The sequence below is a fragment of the Nannospalax galili genome, unplaced genomic scaffold (assembly GCF_000622305.1).
Source record: "Nannospalax galili isolate Female #2095 unplaced genomic scaffold, S.galili_v1.0 scaffold87, whole genome shotgun sequence".
NCBI lineage: Eukaryota > Metazoa > Chordata > Mammalia > Rodentia > Spalacidae > Nannospalax > Nannospalax galili.
Window position 1 is genome coordinate 4,193,402 of NW_008360320.1, and position 18,182 is coordinate 4,211,583.

The 18,182-nt window shown below is 36.8% G+C and overlaps 1 protein-coding gene and 1 pseudogene across 2 annotated transcripts in view; one reads left to right on the plus strand and one right to left on the minus strand.

The window, feature by feature from the left end:
- The window catches only part of Acvr2a (activin A receptor type 2A), a 91,794-nt gene that overhangs the window by 8,471 nt on the left and 65,141 nt on the right, over nucleotides 1-18,182 (minus strand). The window contains exons 5-9 of one of the 2 annotated variants that reach the window (XM_008825178.3): nucleotides 12,052-12,075; nucleotides 7,825-7,968; nucleotides 4,068-4,211; nucleotides 2,081-2,226; nucleotides 67-181 (exon numbers count right to left, since the gene is read on the minus strand). In XM_008825178.3, coding sequence (XP_008823400.1) covers nucleotides 67-181; nucleotides 2,081-2,226; nucleotides 4,068-4,211; nucleotides 7,825-7,968; nucleotides 12,052-12,075 — 573 coding nt within the window. The remainder of the gene's footprint in view (nucleotides 1-66; nucleotides 182-2,080; nucleotides 2,227-4,067; nucleotides 4,212-7,824; nucleotides 7,969-12,051; nucleotides 12,076-18,182) is intronic. The other variant, XM_008825179.2, reaches the window with a different exon arrangement.
- LOC108490290 lies at nucleotides 5,611-7,662 on the plus strand (annotated as a pseudogene).

Consider the following 18,182-nt stretch of genomic DNA (forward strand, 5'->3'; position numbering starts at 1 on the left):
TTTTATATATATAAAAAATATATATATATTTGGGGGGGCTTACATTTTATCATCATTTTTACTTACCTGTCCATGGGTATCACCTGCAGACTTCCCCGCCTCAAACTTTAATGCCAATCCAAAGTCAGCAATGCAAGCTGTCAGATTGTTTTTCAACAGCACATTTTTACTTTTGATGTCCCTTTAAATAAAAGTTAAGTATTTTAAACAAGTTATCTCTTAAAGCTTTATTGAAAGGGAGAACATATATGCTATAAAAGAATACTTTAAACTGAAATGCAAAGTAAGCAAGAAGATGCTTAAGCAGAGCCCCTGTTTAGCCTGAAGCACATGAGTAAGGGGATAAACCCTGTTCATAACAGGAGCAAAACGGAATCCTCGCCATAAAGCAGTTTTATGAAGAACTGCCATTCTGGAAATATGTTATCAACATCATTTCTAGATGCCAATCATAAAACTACTGATTTTTTTTTAATTTTTACAAAAACTTTATTGAGAATTTCATACATGCATATAAGGTGTTTTGATCAAATCCATGCCCACTCCCTCCCCTCCAACATTCCCCCCTCTGAAGAGGTAACCCTAAAATCTTTTAAGGGTTAGATACAAGCTCCCAAATACTTTTGACATTTTTTGGCCTTTGGAACAGAGTATGTTGCTAACAGGCCCAAGGACATTTTGACTTTTAGCCAAGAAACTTGCTACATTTCTTTGGGGTCTTTTTACCCTAATGCCTAGCCAATTTCTACCTCCTATTCTTATCACACCATCCTCTGAAGGGGCTACCCAAATTGCCGATAAGGAATCAGGAGGCAGATCGCTCTGGCTTCTTCCATGCTGAACATGGACGCAGGGTGAGGCAACTGGAGTACCCCTTCAGTGGGTCTATCTAAAAGACTCCCTAATTGCATACCCCTTGTCTCTAAGGGGAAAAGAAAGTCCTTGAATCAAGAATAGGAGGTGTAAAGAAGTAAAGGCAAGAGTAATCAGGATTGCAAGTTCTAGACAGGGAACTCGAAAAAAGTCAGAAGAGGGCAATTTTCAAATGTTCATATGAGAGTCCATTGGTGACTCTTTAAGGTAATGAAAATATTTCAGAACTTTTTGTTACAGATTTCCATAGAAACTGAAACTAGAAAAACAGTTTTAAAAAATAGCTCACTTGGGGTCTTTTGCCTATTGGGCCAATCTTACATTTTAGAATGGTCCCTTACCATGGTGCTTTTTCTACCTGCTTCTCATGGAAAAGTATCAAGTTCTGACCCATAGTAAGGTAGAGGTAGATTCAAATGCTCCAGTAACCAACTGTTTTCTGTCTCAAAACATATTCAGGGTCCCTATTCCTAAAGACCTTCGGAAGCTATGAAGATTAGCTGCCATGTAGTAACAGAAGGCGGGCTGCATACAGGAAGATGAGAAGGTCCCTTCCTCAGTAAGTCAGTTAGCATTTGCAAATCAGAATCTAGTGGACACCCAACTAAGTACTTGGTAAATGAACAGTTAATGCCTACTATTAAAATGGCTATTTTTAAATTGAATATAAGACAACAGCTCGAATTTCATGGCAAAATGAATCTTATTTTCCAGAAACAAACACTTCCTTTTCCAGGTGTGAAAACTGCTGAGTCTAGGTACTTCTTCACTGCACAGCTGCCTGGATGTCTCCTGCCCGAGCTCAAGGAATGAACATATCATTCAAGAATTAAAGAAAATACTCAGTCTTGCCTTAATTCCATTACCTTGTGTCTATTTATAATTACCTTTAAGCAAATCATATTATGATTCGAAATCATTTTTCCTTTTAGATGAAGAAAATAAACTCTCATTCTCAAACATAGTTTCAGAAATGAGACAAATTAGAGCATAAGGAGATAATAAAAATTTACTAATAAGGTTAGCATGTATATTACCCAAAACTCTTCTTAGCCAATCATAAACCTAATTTATAAAACATGGAAATCTTTGCCTTTTCAAATATGATTGGATAAGAGGACAAAAATCAATTTTACCTGAAGAGCAAAAAGTTTAAATAATAAACATATATAAGTCATCTGGGAAAACAATATAAATCTTGTTCTACCTGTGAGATATTGCAGGCTTGTGGCCATCTTTTAAGCCAGGTATATCCTCATGTAAATATGCCAATCCTCTAGCCATGGTTTCTGCAATATGACAGAGTTCATTCCAAGAGACCACATTAGCCTTAAGAAAGTCTGAGAGTGAACCCTAAAGAAAGAAGGGGAAAAATAAAAGAAACCCGTAAGTTCCTGACAAAATCTGTAAGTAAATGAAGTCTTTTCTTTGTACTACAGGAGATTGTGGAAGGCAAAAAATATCTTTCCTTTCAGTGCATAATTTCCAAAAAGCAGTCTTTAGAGTGGCTCATATTTCCTTCCAATTCACATTAATGAACATCCAATCACTAAGGACTGATCTTTAAAGTATTCTTACAAAAACAATCTCTCCCCTTTTAGAAGGTCAAAAAAAAAAAAAAAAGGGACTAGGATAAAATATTAGTAAAAACTCTTAAAAGTGAAAAATATGCTGATATCATAGGACTATATTTAAAACATAATAACTAATATAAAGAATCTTCCTGGGGTGGGGGAGATGGTTTAGTCAGTAAAAGAGCCTGCGATGCAAGCACAAGGACCTGAGTACAGATTTCTAGCACCCATGTCAGTGTGGCAGCACAATTCTATAACCCAGCACTAGGAGGACACAGGCAGGCAGACAGGCAAATTCTTGGAGCTTGCTGGCCAGCCAGTATAGCCAAATTAGTGAGCAGTAGGTTCTGTGAGAGACTCTTTCTCAACAAAAATAAGATGTAAAGCAACTGAGAAAGACACTCAAACATTGACCTCTGGCTTCCACACTCACATACACCTGTGTATGTACACACATGATCTCTCTCTCTCTCTCTCTCTCTCTCTCTCTCTCTCTCTCTCTCTCTCTCTCTCACACACATACACACACACACACATACACAGAACCTTCTCTAGAGATTACCATGATCTTTATGACCAAATACTAAGTGAAGTTTTATAAAGCCACTGACACTTAACAAATATGAAACTGATTATAAAACCCAATTTCCAAGCTGGGTGTGATAGGTATGACCATAATCCCAGGACCTGGGATCCTGCTAAGACAGAAAGATCATGAGTCTGAAGCCAGCCTGGGCTACATAGGAATACCTTGTATTAAAAGACAAAACAACTATGAGAAAGCAAGCTACAAAGGTGTGGTGGCAAATGCCTTTAATCTCAGCACTCAGGAGGCAGAGGCAGTGGATCTCTGAGTTCAAGGCCAGCCTAAACTATACAGCAAGTTCCAGGCCAGTCAAGAATGCACAGGGAGACCCTGTCTCAAAAAACAAAGCAAAACAAAGCCAAACTGAAAAATGAGAGGAAAAAAGCAAATGCGGTGTTTTTAAAAAATTTATTTTTACATTATGTTTATGACTATTTTGCAGCATATATGTAAATGTACCACATGTACACAATGCCCATAAAGGCCAGAAGAGGGCTTCAGATCCCCTGGAATCAGAATTACAGAAGGTTGTTAGGTGCCTTCTTGTGCTAGGAACTAAACCTGGGTCCTCTGACAGAGCAGCCAGTGTTCTTAACTGTTAAGCCATCTCTCCAGTCCCAGCAAGTGTGTTTTGGTAATAATTCCAAGTTAGTAATAAATGATAGATCATATATACTTCTAACTCTGGGTTCATTACTAAGAGTTGAAAGGCACAAAATTCAAGAGAAAAAAAAAGGCTCTTGAAATCTAACTAGATGATAAATAACAAACGAAAATTACTAAACACTGCCTACTCTAAAGTGCCCCTAAGAGAATCACAATATAGGAAATGAGAGACAAAGTTATGCCCTATGATTAGAGGGTTAGGTGAAAATTGCTATCTTTGCTGTTCCATTAGATTTTAAAACATTTTTATTTAAGAGTGATCTATTTTTAGATTAAATATTCATCAACTATGATAACATGCTGTCTCCTGGAATATGATAGTCAACATTAGGTAAAACCCAGTTTTACTCAGCTTAAGTAGTTTTTACCTTTTCATGAAATGCTGTGATTAGCCACAGGTCCACATCAACACTGGTGCCTCGTTTTTCTGCACCAATGAACTGCAGTATGTTCTCATGCTTCATTCCAGGTAAACTATAGACTTCATATTCATTCTGCCATGACTGCTTGTCCTACAGTTAAAGTACAGCAAGAACACAAAAATACAAGGAAATAAACCACACTGAAATTATTAGAGCAAGTCTGAAAACAAAACAAAAAGCTAAGTAAAAATTGGGGCTGGAGAGATGGTTCAGTGCTTAAGAGCACTCTTGAGAGAACCTGGGTTTGATTCCCAACACTCACATGGCAGCTAGCAACCATCTATAACTCCAGTTCCAGGGGAATCCAACACCTCTTCTGATCTCTGTGGGCACTGCACAACATGGGTGTGCTTACACACACACAGGCAATACACTCATATACATAAAATTACAAAATAATAATAATTTTTTAAAGCTAAGTACAAATGATCTTCTGTTTTGTTATTTTAATTCATTTCTTAAATGCTCACAGAGGTCAAAAGAGGGCATCAGAACCACTGGAACTGGAATTACAGACAGTTAGCCACCACGTGGGTACTGGGAACAGAGCCCAGGTCCTCTGCAAGAACAGCCAGTGAACTTAAGCACTGAGCCATCTCTCCAGCTCCTTGTCAATTTTTTTAAAAAAGAAAGGTCTGACAAGTATAACAATCCATAAAAAATGCTTGCTCTACCCCAATCCCTCAGACTTGCTTTTCTGTATTGATAAGTTTACAAACACAGAAGTTCGTCAAAAACACTGCATTTTTGTATCTGAAATGGCAACACATTTTGCTTATGAGTTGCTGCAAGCACCACATAGTGTGAAGTTATTCATGGTACTATTCACAATCATCTCCCTAAAAGATGTAACTTAGGTAAAATAACCATCATAAATAGAAAACAGTTCCCAGCCCAACATCCTGTAAAGGTTAACAATACCTAATGTTCTTTAAAACTACAAATTACTCATTCATGTCTACAAATTATCTATGTCTACTATCTATCTACTAATAAAAAATTAGTTTATTTCTACTATGAAAGGGCAATGAAAGTGTGGTACACCATAAAACAATGGTTAGGAAGTTTTGGGATCTAAGTTAAGTTTAAATTCTGGCTTTTTCTCTAATTTAAATCATTCTGTTTCCACAGTGAAGTAAAAGAATAACTGCACCATCAGTCTCTAATGTTGTTGTATTACAAGTATATACTGATAATGTATGTACTCATGAAATATGTAAATCATTGCTTTGTCAGTAAAAGCATTCAATAAAATAGTTGATATTCTTGTTTCTACTCTTAATATCCAAATGCTTTAGTCTAATTTTTAAGACTCTTCACACACTGAAATAACTTCTCCTCCCTTACCTTATTCATGAGTCTCAGCACAACAGAATACATTCTCTTTCTGAATGAGTACTAGCCTTAGGATCTATACTGCTACCAAAATAAATAAGCAGAAGTAATAAATTTCTTTAGACTCTATGGAATAAACTTTAGAAGAGGGGAGAAGGTAAAACTCTAAACATATTAAGGCAAGCAAGTTGCTTAAGCGGTAACTTTGGAATAATGCAGGTTCAACGTGCAAGTATAGTATTAGAGTCTGTATCACCAAATGTAGCCAAGGTCTCAATACCAAGAATACCACTAGCCACAGGAGCATATTTGCAAGAGAAAAGGGAGGATGGAATCACCAAAATATACCATCAATGAAACAAACCAAAAAAGCAGTACAGAAGTGCATTAGGTCAGCTTTTATGAGAAGTTCAACTGCTTTTAAAAGAAAAACAAGTCAGCTCTCTGCTCCTCCTAGTTCTAGAGACAGCCGCATCTTCTCATGCAGTGCCAACCTTGTACCTGAGACATGATGGTGAAGGTTGGAGTGAACGGATTTGGCCATATCAGGTGCTTGGTCACCAGGGCTGCCTTCGACTCTGGCAAAGTGGACACTGTTGCCATCAATGACCCCTTCATTGACCTCAACTACATGGTCTACATGTTCCAGTATGATTCCACCCACTGAAAGTTCAATGGTACAGATAAGGCTGAGACTGGGAAACCTGTCATCAATGGGAAGGCCATCTCCATCTTCCAGGAGCAAGATCCTGCCAGCATCAAATGGGGTGATGCTGGTGTCGAGTATGTTGTAGAATCTACTGGGGTCTTCACTACCATGGAGAAGGCTGGGACCCACTTGAAGGGTGGAGCCAAAACAGTCATCATCTCTGCCCCTTCTGCTGATGCCCCCATGTTTGTGATGGGCGTAACCATGAAAAATATGGCAACTCACCAAGATTGTCAGCAACGCCTCCTGCACCACCAACTGCTTAGTGCCCCTGGCCAAGGTCATCCATGACACTTCATGCCATCACAGCTACTCAGAAGACTGTGGACGGCCCCTCTGGGAAACTGTGGCATGGTGGACATGGGGCTTCCCAGAACATCATCCCTACAGCCACTGACGCTACCAAGGCTATGGGCAAGGTCATCCCAGAACTAAAGAGGAAACTCAATGATATGGCCTTCCATGTTCCTATGCCCAACGTGTCTATCGGGATCTGACCTGCCACCTGGAGAAAGCTGCTAAATATGATGATACCAAGAAGGTGGTGAACCAGGCATCCAAGGACCCCTTAAAGGGCATCCTGGGCTATACTGAGGACCAGGTCGTTTCCTGCGACTTTAACAGCGATACCCACTCTTCTGCCTTTCATGCTGGGGTTGGCATTGCCCTCAACGATCACTTTGTCAAGCTCATTTCCTGGTATGACAACGAATTTGGCTACAGCAACAGGGTGGTGGACCTCATGGTCCACATGGCCCCCAAGGAGTATGAAGCTCTGACCCACTCACCCCAGCAAGAGGAAGAGAGAGGCCCTCAGCTGGGGGATCCCTGCCCCAACTCAGCCCCCAACACATTATCTCCCTTCACAGTCTCCATCCTAGTGCCCCAAAGGAAGGGGAAAGGCTTAGGGAGCCCTCCTCTCTTAAATACCATCAACAAAGTTCAATGCACCCACCTACCCACCCCCCAAAAAGAAAAACAAGTCAAAATAAAAATTATTTGAAATCTTGAATCACTGCCTCTGAAATGTTACCAAACAAAATCTGAAATAATTATGTATAACCACTCAACGTACAATGAAAAGAAATGAAGGTGTGGTAATGTAGCTCTAAGCTTCAATTCTAAAGCAAAACACACAATCTATTGCTTTTTCTGATCATCAAGGGGGTATTGAAATAACTACGCAGACAACAAGGTTATTTTTGTAACTGAAATACTCATCTTTACTATTTCTGTAAAATTTTTATTGACAAAAGGTATGTTCATTTACTATAATTCGAATACTCCAAACAAACAAAACTATTATACTAATAATCCCATCTCTGAGGTATGAAGGCAGACACAGAAGGGCTAACCTCCCTTTCCCAATATCACAAAGAATCACTTCAGAATATATAGATTGAGTTTTCAGACTATGTATAAGCTACAATGTCCTAGCCAATTACAGCTTTCAAAATACAAAGAGAGATGAGAAAACTTCAAGAAACATACCTATAAAGTCAGGCATGGTAGCACATGCCTTTAATCCCAGCACTCGGGAGCGGCAGGTAGATCTCTGTGAGTTCAGGACCAGCCTCGTCTACATTGGGAATTACAGGCCAGCTGGGGCTATAAGGAGACTCTGTCTCAAAAAGACCAAAAAGAAAATAAGAAACATACCTGTATTGGAAATATTTTGACAGCCACATATTCATTGAGCAACTGAGCTTTCCAGACACAACCAAATCTTCCTCTTGCTTTTACTTCTAATAACTGCAGTGGCTTCAAACCTAGTAATGGGGAAGGTGGAGGTGGTCCTGGGTCCTACAGATAAATAAGAATAACACCATAAATAAGGAGAAAACTAATTCTGAAATGAGAAAAAAAGTGACTATGATCAAGAATCAACTGACAGAAAGGTAAACACATGACAGTAACTTCAATCTTGTCAGAACTAAATTTCTCAAGCATTACTAAAATTACAAAGGAGGCAACTTGAACTAAAATCCTAACAGCATTTAGCACTGCTGCTACTTGTGCACAGCAAATGCAAAGACCCAACAGCTTTTTGAGCCAGTCACACTAATTTTCCCCACTAAGATTTTCTGTGAACGTTGAAACATTCCTAATAGTCAGGCATGGTGACACAGATCTTTAGTCTCAGCACTTGGGAGGCAGAAAGAAACAGATTTCTGTGAGATCAAAGCTAGCTTGGTCTACACAGCAAGTTCCACGCTACCTGAGGCCACAAGAAGACCCTGTCCTGAAAAACAAAACCAAAAAACATTCCTAATAGTATTTCATTGGTTTCATCCAGTTTATATTTTCTTAAGAGGATAAGGCTTTGAAAAGTACCAGGAAGAACAAAGTATGGCTATGTCTCAAAGAAAATCACAAAATCTACTACTTTATTTAATAGTTGTTTAATACTAAATTTTCTTCATTAATTTCATAAATACAAGTAATTCTGAAAATACTATAGGTAAGTATATGAAATTCCAAAAGCATTTAAAATAAGTATTAGCTTCTAATACAAACTTTTTATTTGTTCCTTCTTATTTTTCAAGATATTAGCAGTTCATCCCTTTCATTATCTTTCCAAACTGATCAGAAATAACAATTGTGCTATGATAAATGGCAAAAAAAAGAGAGAGAGAGGGGGAGGAAAAATAATTATTAGAAGAAAAAACAAATGAAATTACAGAAAAGTAGCACTCATGGAATGGTGGGTAAAAGACAAGATGGCTGCTATAATTAATTTTTAAAGTAGAGTCGATATAAACCATAAATGGGGCATAGAAAGGAAATTTTCCTAAACCACTACAGTGGTGACCCTTCATTACAAGCATTCTATATGTTTATCATCTGCAACTAAAGCAAGATATAAGAAACCTTTGGAAAACTGCTAGAAAAGAAGCAACAGAACTGTCAAGAGCTACCTAGCATGTTCTGTGAGGAGGAACTAAAATGTCTTCAGCAAGAACAGAATCATGATGGCACCAGGTAGCATCTCAGATACTTGGAAACAGCATTTTATCTGAGATCAATGCATTTCACTCAGCCTTTCTTCCCCCTTTTTTTAACATCCTCTTTAATGCCTCAAAGACTTTCAGTGTTCTCTATAGGCATCATTCAGTCACTAGTTTATTCAGGAGTTTAAGTTTATCGAACATTAGAAAGACCCTCAGCAATAGAAACACTGCAAAAATATTAAATGGAAAAAGAATGCAACTTCTTCTAAGGCAGACAATCTTCATAAAATGGTTTGAGAACTCCTGTTTTTAAACAGTAAGAGAGAAGATTTCCTGTGACTCATTCCAAACTCATATTTATTTTAAAATGTCTACAAAAGTCGCTGTTCCCACATAAAAATACAAAAGTTAGGGTCTGGCTAGATGGCTCAGCGGTTAAGAGCACTGACTGCTCTTGCAGAGGACCCAGGTTCAATTCCAAGCACCCACATGGCAGCCATGAATCGCCCTTAACTCCAGTTCCAGAGGAATCCAAAGCCCTCTTCTGACCTCCATGGCACTGCATGACACAGGTGCACTCACATACATGCAGGCAATACACTCATACACATAAAATAAAAACAGTAAATATATAAAGGTTAGTAAAGCCAAAGTGTTTCTGTTTAGCAGAGTGATGGATCAAGAAGGTCAACTACAAATTCTACAGGAAGGACAAGCTCTCAAGTATGACTCGAAGTATGACTCTTGAGGAAGGGGACCAAAATCTCGCTGGATAGTTGCTACGGTAACTATATCCTCCCGGCATCATTTGACTGACCGTCTCCCCCTATAATAAGAGGTACCACTGAACTAAATAGGATGCCTGTGGTGACTGAGGGAAAATGGTGAACACTACTCTTCCAAAGGCAAAGAAAACCATCCAGTCCTCGAGGTCCAAGAACGAGTTGCTTAAGTACATAAAGAAACACCTAAATAGGTTAGTTAGAATTAGTTTTTCATAAAATCTGCAGTTAAGATCTGAAAGCTGAAGAGGGAAAATAAGAAGGCAATACAGCTTTTATATACACTGAACAAAACATCTCCAAAAGCTTATACATTATCTAGTCTAAGTTCAAAAAGGTGCCAACTACAAAGATGAGTTAATCAATGAAACAAGATTTAGATGATTTAATCTATATCTCAAATTAATAATATAACAGTGGTTCAAACTATCATTTTAAAATAATAGTAATTTTAAAATTAGGAAACAGAGTAATTTTTAATGCCTATGTTTCAGGGGAAAAAATGGTTAAATGTTTTCCAGATGCACAGATAAACTTCAATGTTCCAATAGGTTTGTATGACTTTGCTTGGATATTTTTAAATACCTTTATTTCAGGAAGAAATATTGGATCAGGCCCCTAATATTATAATTCTATTCAATATTTTATCATAACTGCCAAAACCAATTATCGAAATTTCTTAAAAATATAAAGAGTTTACATTTAAATAAAAACCGTGGCCAATTTTTAAAAGGTAAGAAAAAGGTCTATAGAGAGATATTTTTATCAAGTATCAAAACTTTTTGAGCTATATTTCTGAATGGAATTTAAAGTAATATTCATAAATACTTCAAGGATTAGATGCAAAAATGAGTAAATTCATAGTCCACCTTACCCATAGTACTAATTACTACACTCTTGCTTTTAAACAAAAATTACTAGAATGAAGTTTTAATGCATTTATAATATCTAAGTTTTTCTTGTTTTATAAGAATATTAGTAATGATTCTCTGTGTTTTAGCATCATTAAAAAAAATTGGACTTGCCAGGCGTGGTGGCGCATGCCCTTGATCCCAGGACTTGGGAGGCAGAGGCAGGCAGATCTCTGTGAGTTCAAGGACAGCCTGGTCTACATAAGTTCCAGGCCAGCTGGGACTACATGGAGACCCTGTCTCAAAAAGACAAAAAGGACTTAACCAAAACACTATGTTTCTGGGAATAAAGACTTACATATTTCATTAAAACATAGGAACCCCTGGGAAGACAAATGCGAACTTCATAATATCAGCGACATTCTGATGTCATCCATAAAGTATGGCTTTGCCCTGCTGCACAAAAAAACTTATAGGAAGCAGACCCAAGGAGTACAAAATTTCTGAGAATTTTCCTAAGCCTCCTAAGTTCTCTTTCAATAGCTATGTCATTTGCTATAAAACTAAGAAGATACACATTGGAAGAGACCCTAATCACATTTCTTCTTAAGACATCAGAAGATATATTGAAAAGATATACTGAAATTGCCATTATTGGAAAAGGCCCCCCCCACCCAAACTGTCTACCCAGTGTCATTACTACAGCCAATGCTGGAATACATTGTTAGAGGTGGAGATTGCAAAGCCACTTGCAATCATTTTGCTTATTTCTGAGTATTCCAATGAAAACATTCTAACTTAAGCACACAGCATTAACCTTCTAGATAGTAAAAGATCATGAAAAGCAACACCTTTGCAGCTAGTTCATTTGTCAGAGATGGCCAAAGATGAAGTGCTGGAAAACACAGATTTCACATTAAAAGATGAGGGCTGGACCAGAAAGTCATCTCTTATTTACATGAGCACATGCGAACATTTAAGCATATAAAAATTACCACTACAAGGTTTCTAAGGCTAATGGATCATTAAGTTGTTTCTTCTAATCAGCTGAAACAGTTGTTTCTACACTCTACCTTTATAGACAATACAATAAATACTGTTAACAATCCTTTAAAACCAAATGTTTTTACTATGTCAAATAAATGATATTTTTATACTGTTAGGAGTTCTATAACATAAATGTATATAAACTATAGAGGATGCACAGTAAAGCAACAATAAAAACAAAACTCTAAGGACAAATGTTTTGTATGCATCCACAAAAAGTTTCACAACCATAAAACAAACATCAATGCATCTTACCTCTATCATTATATGAAAGGCGTGCTTGTGAAGAAAAAACACAGGCAAAAGAAATTACGATCCATATTCAGAATGAAATGAAAAATGACACATCAGTTACAAAAGTGAGGGAAAGAGTGATTTAGCTTTAAAAAGTTGACAGTGATTCAGTGTATATTTTTAAAATAAGGATTAGGAATACTTTCCTTATAAACAGAGGAAAGTAATATAAAAAATGTTTAAAGAAATAAAATCCCTTGAACATTATCTATCAGAAGAGTGGCAGTAAATAAATTTTGACACCAATATAACTCCCAATTACCTGATCCAGTTGGCTTCAAGCCAGCAAACAGACTAAGGTTTAAATATTATTTATTTCTTAAAAAGGTTTTTTTTTTTCTTTAGAGGTGACCTTCTTAAAATTTATTTTATTTTCTATATAAGTGTCTGCATGTATGTATGTACACCATGTGCATGCCTAGTGTCCACGGAGGCCAAAATAAGATCACCTGGAACTGGAGTTACAGGCAGCTGTATGACATTTGAGTGCTGGGAACCAAACAGGGCTCCTCTGGGAAAGCAGCAGATGCTCTTAACCATTGAGCACCTCTCCAGTCCTTGTAGTTTAAGCTGCAAGACTGCAAAAGCAATTTAAAGGAGGAAGACATGAGCTGAACTGGCTTCTGGACACCAGAGGGCAGCATTGCCTTTAATAAACAATAGGACGCAGTCCTGAAGATATGTACAGAAAGCCAGTTTCTTCTGATAGTTTTCATGTGTGTGCACACGAGCCTGTGTAGGTATGTGTGCATGGAGGCCACACAGTCTCGGGTGTCATTCCATTATTTTATTTTAATGTGGATTATGGGGAATCAAATTCATGTCCTTATGCTTCTAAGCACTTTATGAGCTAAGCTCTCTCTCTAGTCCCAGTTTTTTTTTTTTTTGACAGATTTCTTAAGAACCTCTGGAATTTCCTACTTCCAGTGAGTAAACTGCCTCACTCACCTTTCATGGAAGGAAACAGGAGCATATGTGAAACATCCAAAGAAAATGTTTTGTGTGTGTGTGTGTGTGTGTGTGTGTGTGTGCATGCGAGCATGTGAGCGCTCAGTAAAAATAAACTGGGAAGAAAATAAGAACAAGATGATTAGAATTAAAACATGGTGACAAACCAGGCCTGTTGTAAACCTACTTTCCCAGCCACATCAACATGAATAAATCAAAATAAATCTGAGTACAACTGGATTTAGATTATTTAATCTATACTTCAAATTAACAATTTGTCAATTCAAAACATGAATTTAGTATAATTCTAACTTTAAATTTAGGAGGTCTACAACAGTTGAGTAAATGGTGGTGCCGTGAAAAGGAGTATCCAGACATATTTCCTGTATTTTTGATGATAGCACAATACTAGTAAAAAATAAGGTTTTCATTTTTCTAGTCATCACAAAATTGCTGAGTGCCTGAATTTTAAATTAAGTGAAATACTGTTACCATTATTAGGAAGTTTGAATAATTCTTCCAAATAGATGTTTACATTCCCCAGTTGCCACTATTTTTAACCACTAACAAAAAAGAAATGATAATTTCCTTATCTGTACCAGATGTTTAACTAGATTTTTTCTTCCTATGATAATCATTCAGAACTCTTCACTATTCATCAAAAAGGGTAGCTTAATCCTACTATGAAAAACCTCAGCATTCTGGAATAAATTCATCTCTTAAAAGAAATGCATAGCAGCTGATTAACTAGACTATAGTAGCTTCCTAAGGCTCAGTGTTTACTGAGATCTTGTTTAAATAGAAGCACTTCCAGAGATAGATACCAGAGCAAGTAGACGCTACCCCTAATCTTAAAGTACTGTGCCTGCTCAGTAAACTTCATTAATAAACATTAGAATAACCGATAAAATAGCCACAACAAAAATGAGTGAAGAACACGTCTCACTGTGATAAAATAAGAAGGGAAAATGACAGAAACAAGCAAACAAAAAATACACAAATACACACGAACAGTTTTTTGGTTGATTTTGAAATATATCTTTGTTGGGTATAGTTCTCAAATGAACATTAGAATAAGCAAAAAAAAAAAAAAACTTAAACGAGAGAAACCAAAAACAAGTCACAATGTTACAACACATGCAGTTCAAAAAAACAAAATAGTCTCCTGATGTGCCTGTGTCAGAAGTGCCTACCAACCGTGAAAAGTATACTATACCATTCACCACTCATAAGAAGCTTCTTTTTGTAACACACGGAGACTATTACAGAGTTCCATAACTTGTCACAAATAATATATGTCTGAGAGATGCCCAGCCTAAGTAACACATCTACATAGGGACATAGCAGAACAAGCAGAAAGAATACTAATACATCCCCCAACTCACCAGTAAAACGTCCTCATGCAACAGAATGCAATGCACACACAAGACCATAACGCCAAGTTTTAGAGAACAAGAGACTGCAGAGTGTGTGTCCCTGGATAGGTGACACATATGCACAAGAGCCATAAAACAGACAAAAACTCAGCATAGAAAAATGGAAATGGGCAGCAGGTCCCAACTCTAGCTGAGGAACTATTGGCAACTGATTACTGCTGGGTGAGGGAGAGTAGATCTTCTTTAAGGGAGTGACTCCAGATAGGCTGACTAGATGCCAGTGAATGAACTTGCACCAAGGGACCTCTGAGTACAAATGCTTGACTGGGTAACACAACATATGTCAGAATGCATTAAATTTGGTGGGGGGAAAATAGGGGCTGCAGATGGGTGGGAGGGGGGGTCTAAATTTTATTAAGATCTATTATAGGGGCTGGAGAGATGGCTCAGTGGTTAAGAACACTCACTGACTGCTTTTACAGAGGACCCAGGTTTGATTCCCAGCACCCACATGGCAGCTATGAACCATCCTTAACTCCAGTTCCAGGGAAATCCGAAGCCCTCTTCTGACCTCCATGGCACTGCACAACACAGGTGCACTCACATACATGCAGGCAATATACTCATACACACAAAATAAAAATAATAAACAAAAAATATTTTTTAAAAAAGATTATATAAAATGCAGAAAATTCCATAAAAAATGTTTAAAACAAAACAAATTCACTGACACATACAAACAGATAAAAGATAACCAAACAAAATGGTCTAGATTCACAAAATGGACAAAGTAGCCCTGAGCACTAAGCACTCTAATTGTAAGTGAAAATCAAATCAGCACACTAATGTCAAGTAACTGGGTTTTCAGATTAGAAAGAGACTTGCTTATCAAGTAGGAATAAAATTACTGCGAACATCAGTAAAGAATAAAGAAGACTTCATTCACCCATTCATTTATTCACTCATTCCAAAAAGCTTACTGAACACATTGTTTGTGTCAAGCTGTAACTACCCTGGCTCTCATGAAGCTCACAGACAGCAGAAAGACTAGTCAGTAATTTGCACCCATAAGTGCATAATTATAAACTATAAATAATAAAAAGGAATTTACTGCCTTGAATATCTATAAAGAGAGATCTGACTGATACTGGCTGACTAAATAGGAAGATGTTTCCCTGCGGAGAGTTACCCTGAAAAAAATGAAGTAGAGGAAGACTGATGAAGTGAAAAAATTGTATTGGGACACATTCAAGATTTCAGACTTACACTACCAGGTAGACAAGTGTCCCATTTACTGAAAACCAGGTTTGGGAGAGACAAGCATTATCACTAATGGGATGTACTTAGGGGCATGTAAATGGAGCTAGTCAGTAGACACTTAGGTATGTGGATCTGAAATACCAAGAAATTCTTCTAGAAATATGAACTTTTATGTACTTTACATACATATATACATAACATGTACTATAAGCTTTAATACTTAACCCATTCATATATAATACATATTTATATGTGTACTTAGTTAGGCAGATAAGTAACCTTCCTTTTTTTGAAACAACAGCCAAAACCCTCTTGGGATTATGAAGTATCTGTAGTATATGAAAACTGACAAATTCTGAATCTGTCTCCTCTTAGTCATCGAATTATGCATTGTAAGAAAAGTCACAATTGTTCATTTTTTAGAAGACTATCACCAAGCAGAAGAAAAATAAATCTAGAAAGAAGATAGTATATGTCAGAACAAATGTTTCTGAGCTACAAAAGGCCAGACATATATTAGTAGATTGAATAATATTGATACTGTCAAATGTTCAGTCATGAGTACATTAATTAGATCTCAAGATTCCTTTATGATATAATTCCTAAGGTTTTTTTTTTTATCATCTTACTCCTCCTGAACACAAAGAAAGACCAATATGGATAAAATAAGGACTTTGAACAGGGTTGCCAGCATGGGCTTCAAAGTCTAAAAGAGAAGAAGGCATGCCCATTCTCCTTTTAGTTGCTGCTCAAAAGTATGAAGATTGTGACTAGCTATAGAAGAATCTTTACTTTTATTTATTTTAACATTTGCAATATTTAGGTGAAGACGCAAAAAAGAAAATGATCATATTACACAGGAGTAAACGTGGTATGGCAGGAAAAAAAAAAAAACCTCTATCAATGCAAAGTATTGGACTCTGGTCAATTTATTATCATTTAGTTTTTTATGGAACCCCCTCTCACCAACAACTACTAAATGAAATAGGCTATTCAATCACTGGACAATAATCCCTGGAATTAAATGCCTAGCACTGCTACTCAAGAGGAGGCTCTCAGTCAGTCACTTCCTCTGTGAGTGCTCCAATTTTCTTATCTATAAAAACAGACTTGATATAACAGGTATTTCAAACTATTCTATCAGCAGCAGTTTCGATGAAAATAATCCCTTTTGAGTTCAATGCTGAAGCTGTGTCTGTAAGGACAGTAATAAGGTAACAGTTACTGAGGACTTTAACACTATCCAAAATTTCAGGTGCAGTTCTTCTACCAATCACGTGAGAAGTTGATCTGACATTTTTCCCTTTCCTCCTCTGGCTTCTCCCTTCACACTCTTTAGCCTTCATTTCCAAGCTCCAAAGTCAATTAAGTAATCAGCCCGCCTGTTTTCACCTTACTTGTATGTAACTGTGGGTTCCAAAAGGGTAAGCAAGGACTGCACTTTTACTACATATTCAACATGGTGCCTGGCACACAGTAGGTACTCAAGCACAAAGACAGGTTCAACAAAAATGGAAAAGCAACCCACATTTGTTTTTTTAACAAAGTGAACTTTTCTGCTTCTACTATTTCAAATTAATAGAAAAATATTTGCTAGCAATGAATCAGCTAGGAATGAAGAAACAAGTCTACAGTAAGGTCCAGGAAATGAAGATCCAAAAGAGCAAGCTTGCTTCCCCCTGACTACCAGCTATTTACCAGTCAAGAGAAAGGCTAAGAGTGGACTCTGTGCAAGCAGGAATCTCACTTCTAAACTGGAGAAAGAAGAACCTGATTCATGATTTTAAAAACCAAATGGAAATCATTTTTAACAGTGTATGTGCTGCTGAAACAAACACAGGACTCACTCTTAGAAACAATTTTAGTGTTCACAGTTTTATCTTAAACTGTTCACTAAACTTCATATGTTTTTTCCCTCTCATTCTTTTTTGCTTTGGAGAACAGTTTTAGTCAATCTCCAAATTATCATATTTAAGCATCTGTAAGTAGAATGTATTATATATGCCTGATGAGAGTAATATTTTCAAGCTGTATGTCTATCAATAATTTGTAACAATTCTTACCACCATTAGTTTAGTATATTTTAAAGCACTTGAAATTTCAGTTACCAATACAAAAACAATTCTGTATCATGGTAGGACATAGAGGGAAAAGCATCTATGGTAGCCCCACCCTATTTCTTGGGCATATACACATACAATGATGCTCAAGCATAAGACAACAGCATTATATCATCATATTTTTAAAATGTTAAGATAATATGGTTGGAAATATTTATGAAATGTAGGTTCTATCTATTCTCAGAAACTTTATACAAACTAAACTGATAAACTATCACACTGCATACCTTAACTATATGTAATCTGTACCCAAACCACTACATTTTAGTATTTCCTGAGCATACAATAACATTCCACTTTCACTTTAAAATACTTTATTTAATGGATTGAGAAATTACATATATCAAACTGAAAAGTTATTCTCTATACTATTACTTTTTAAAGTCAC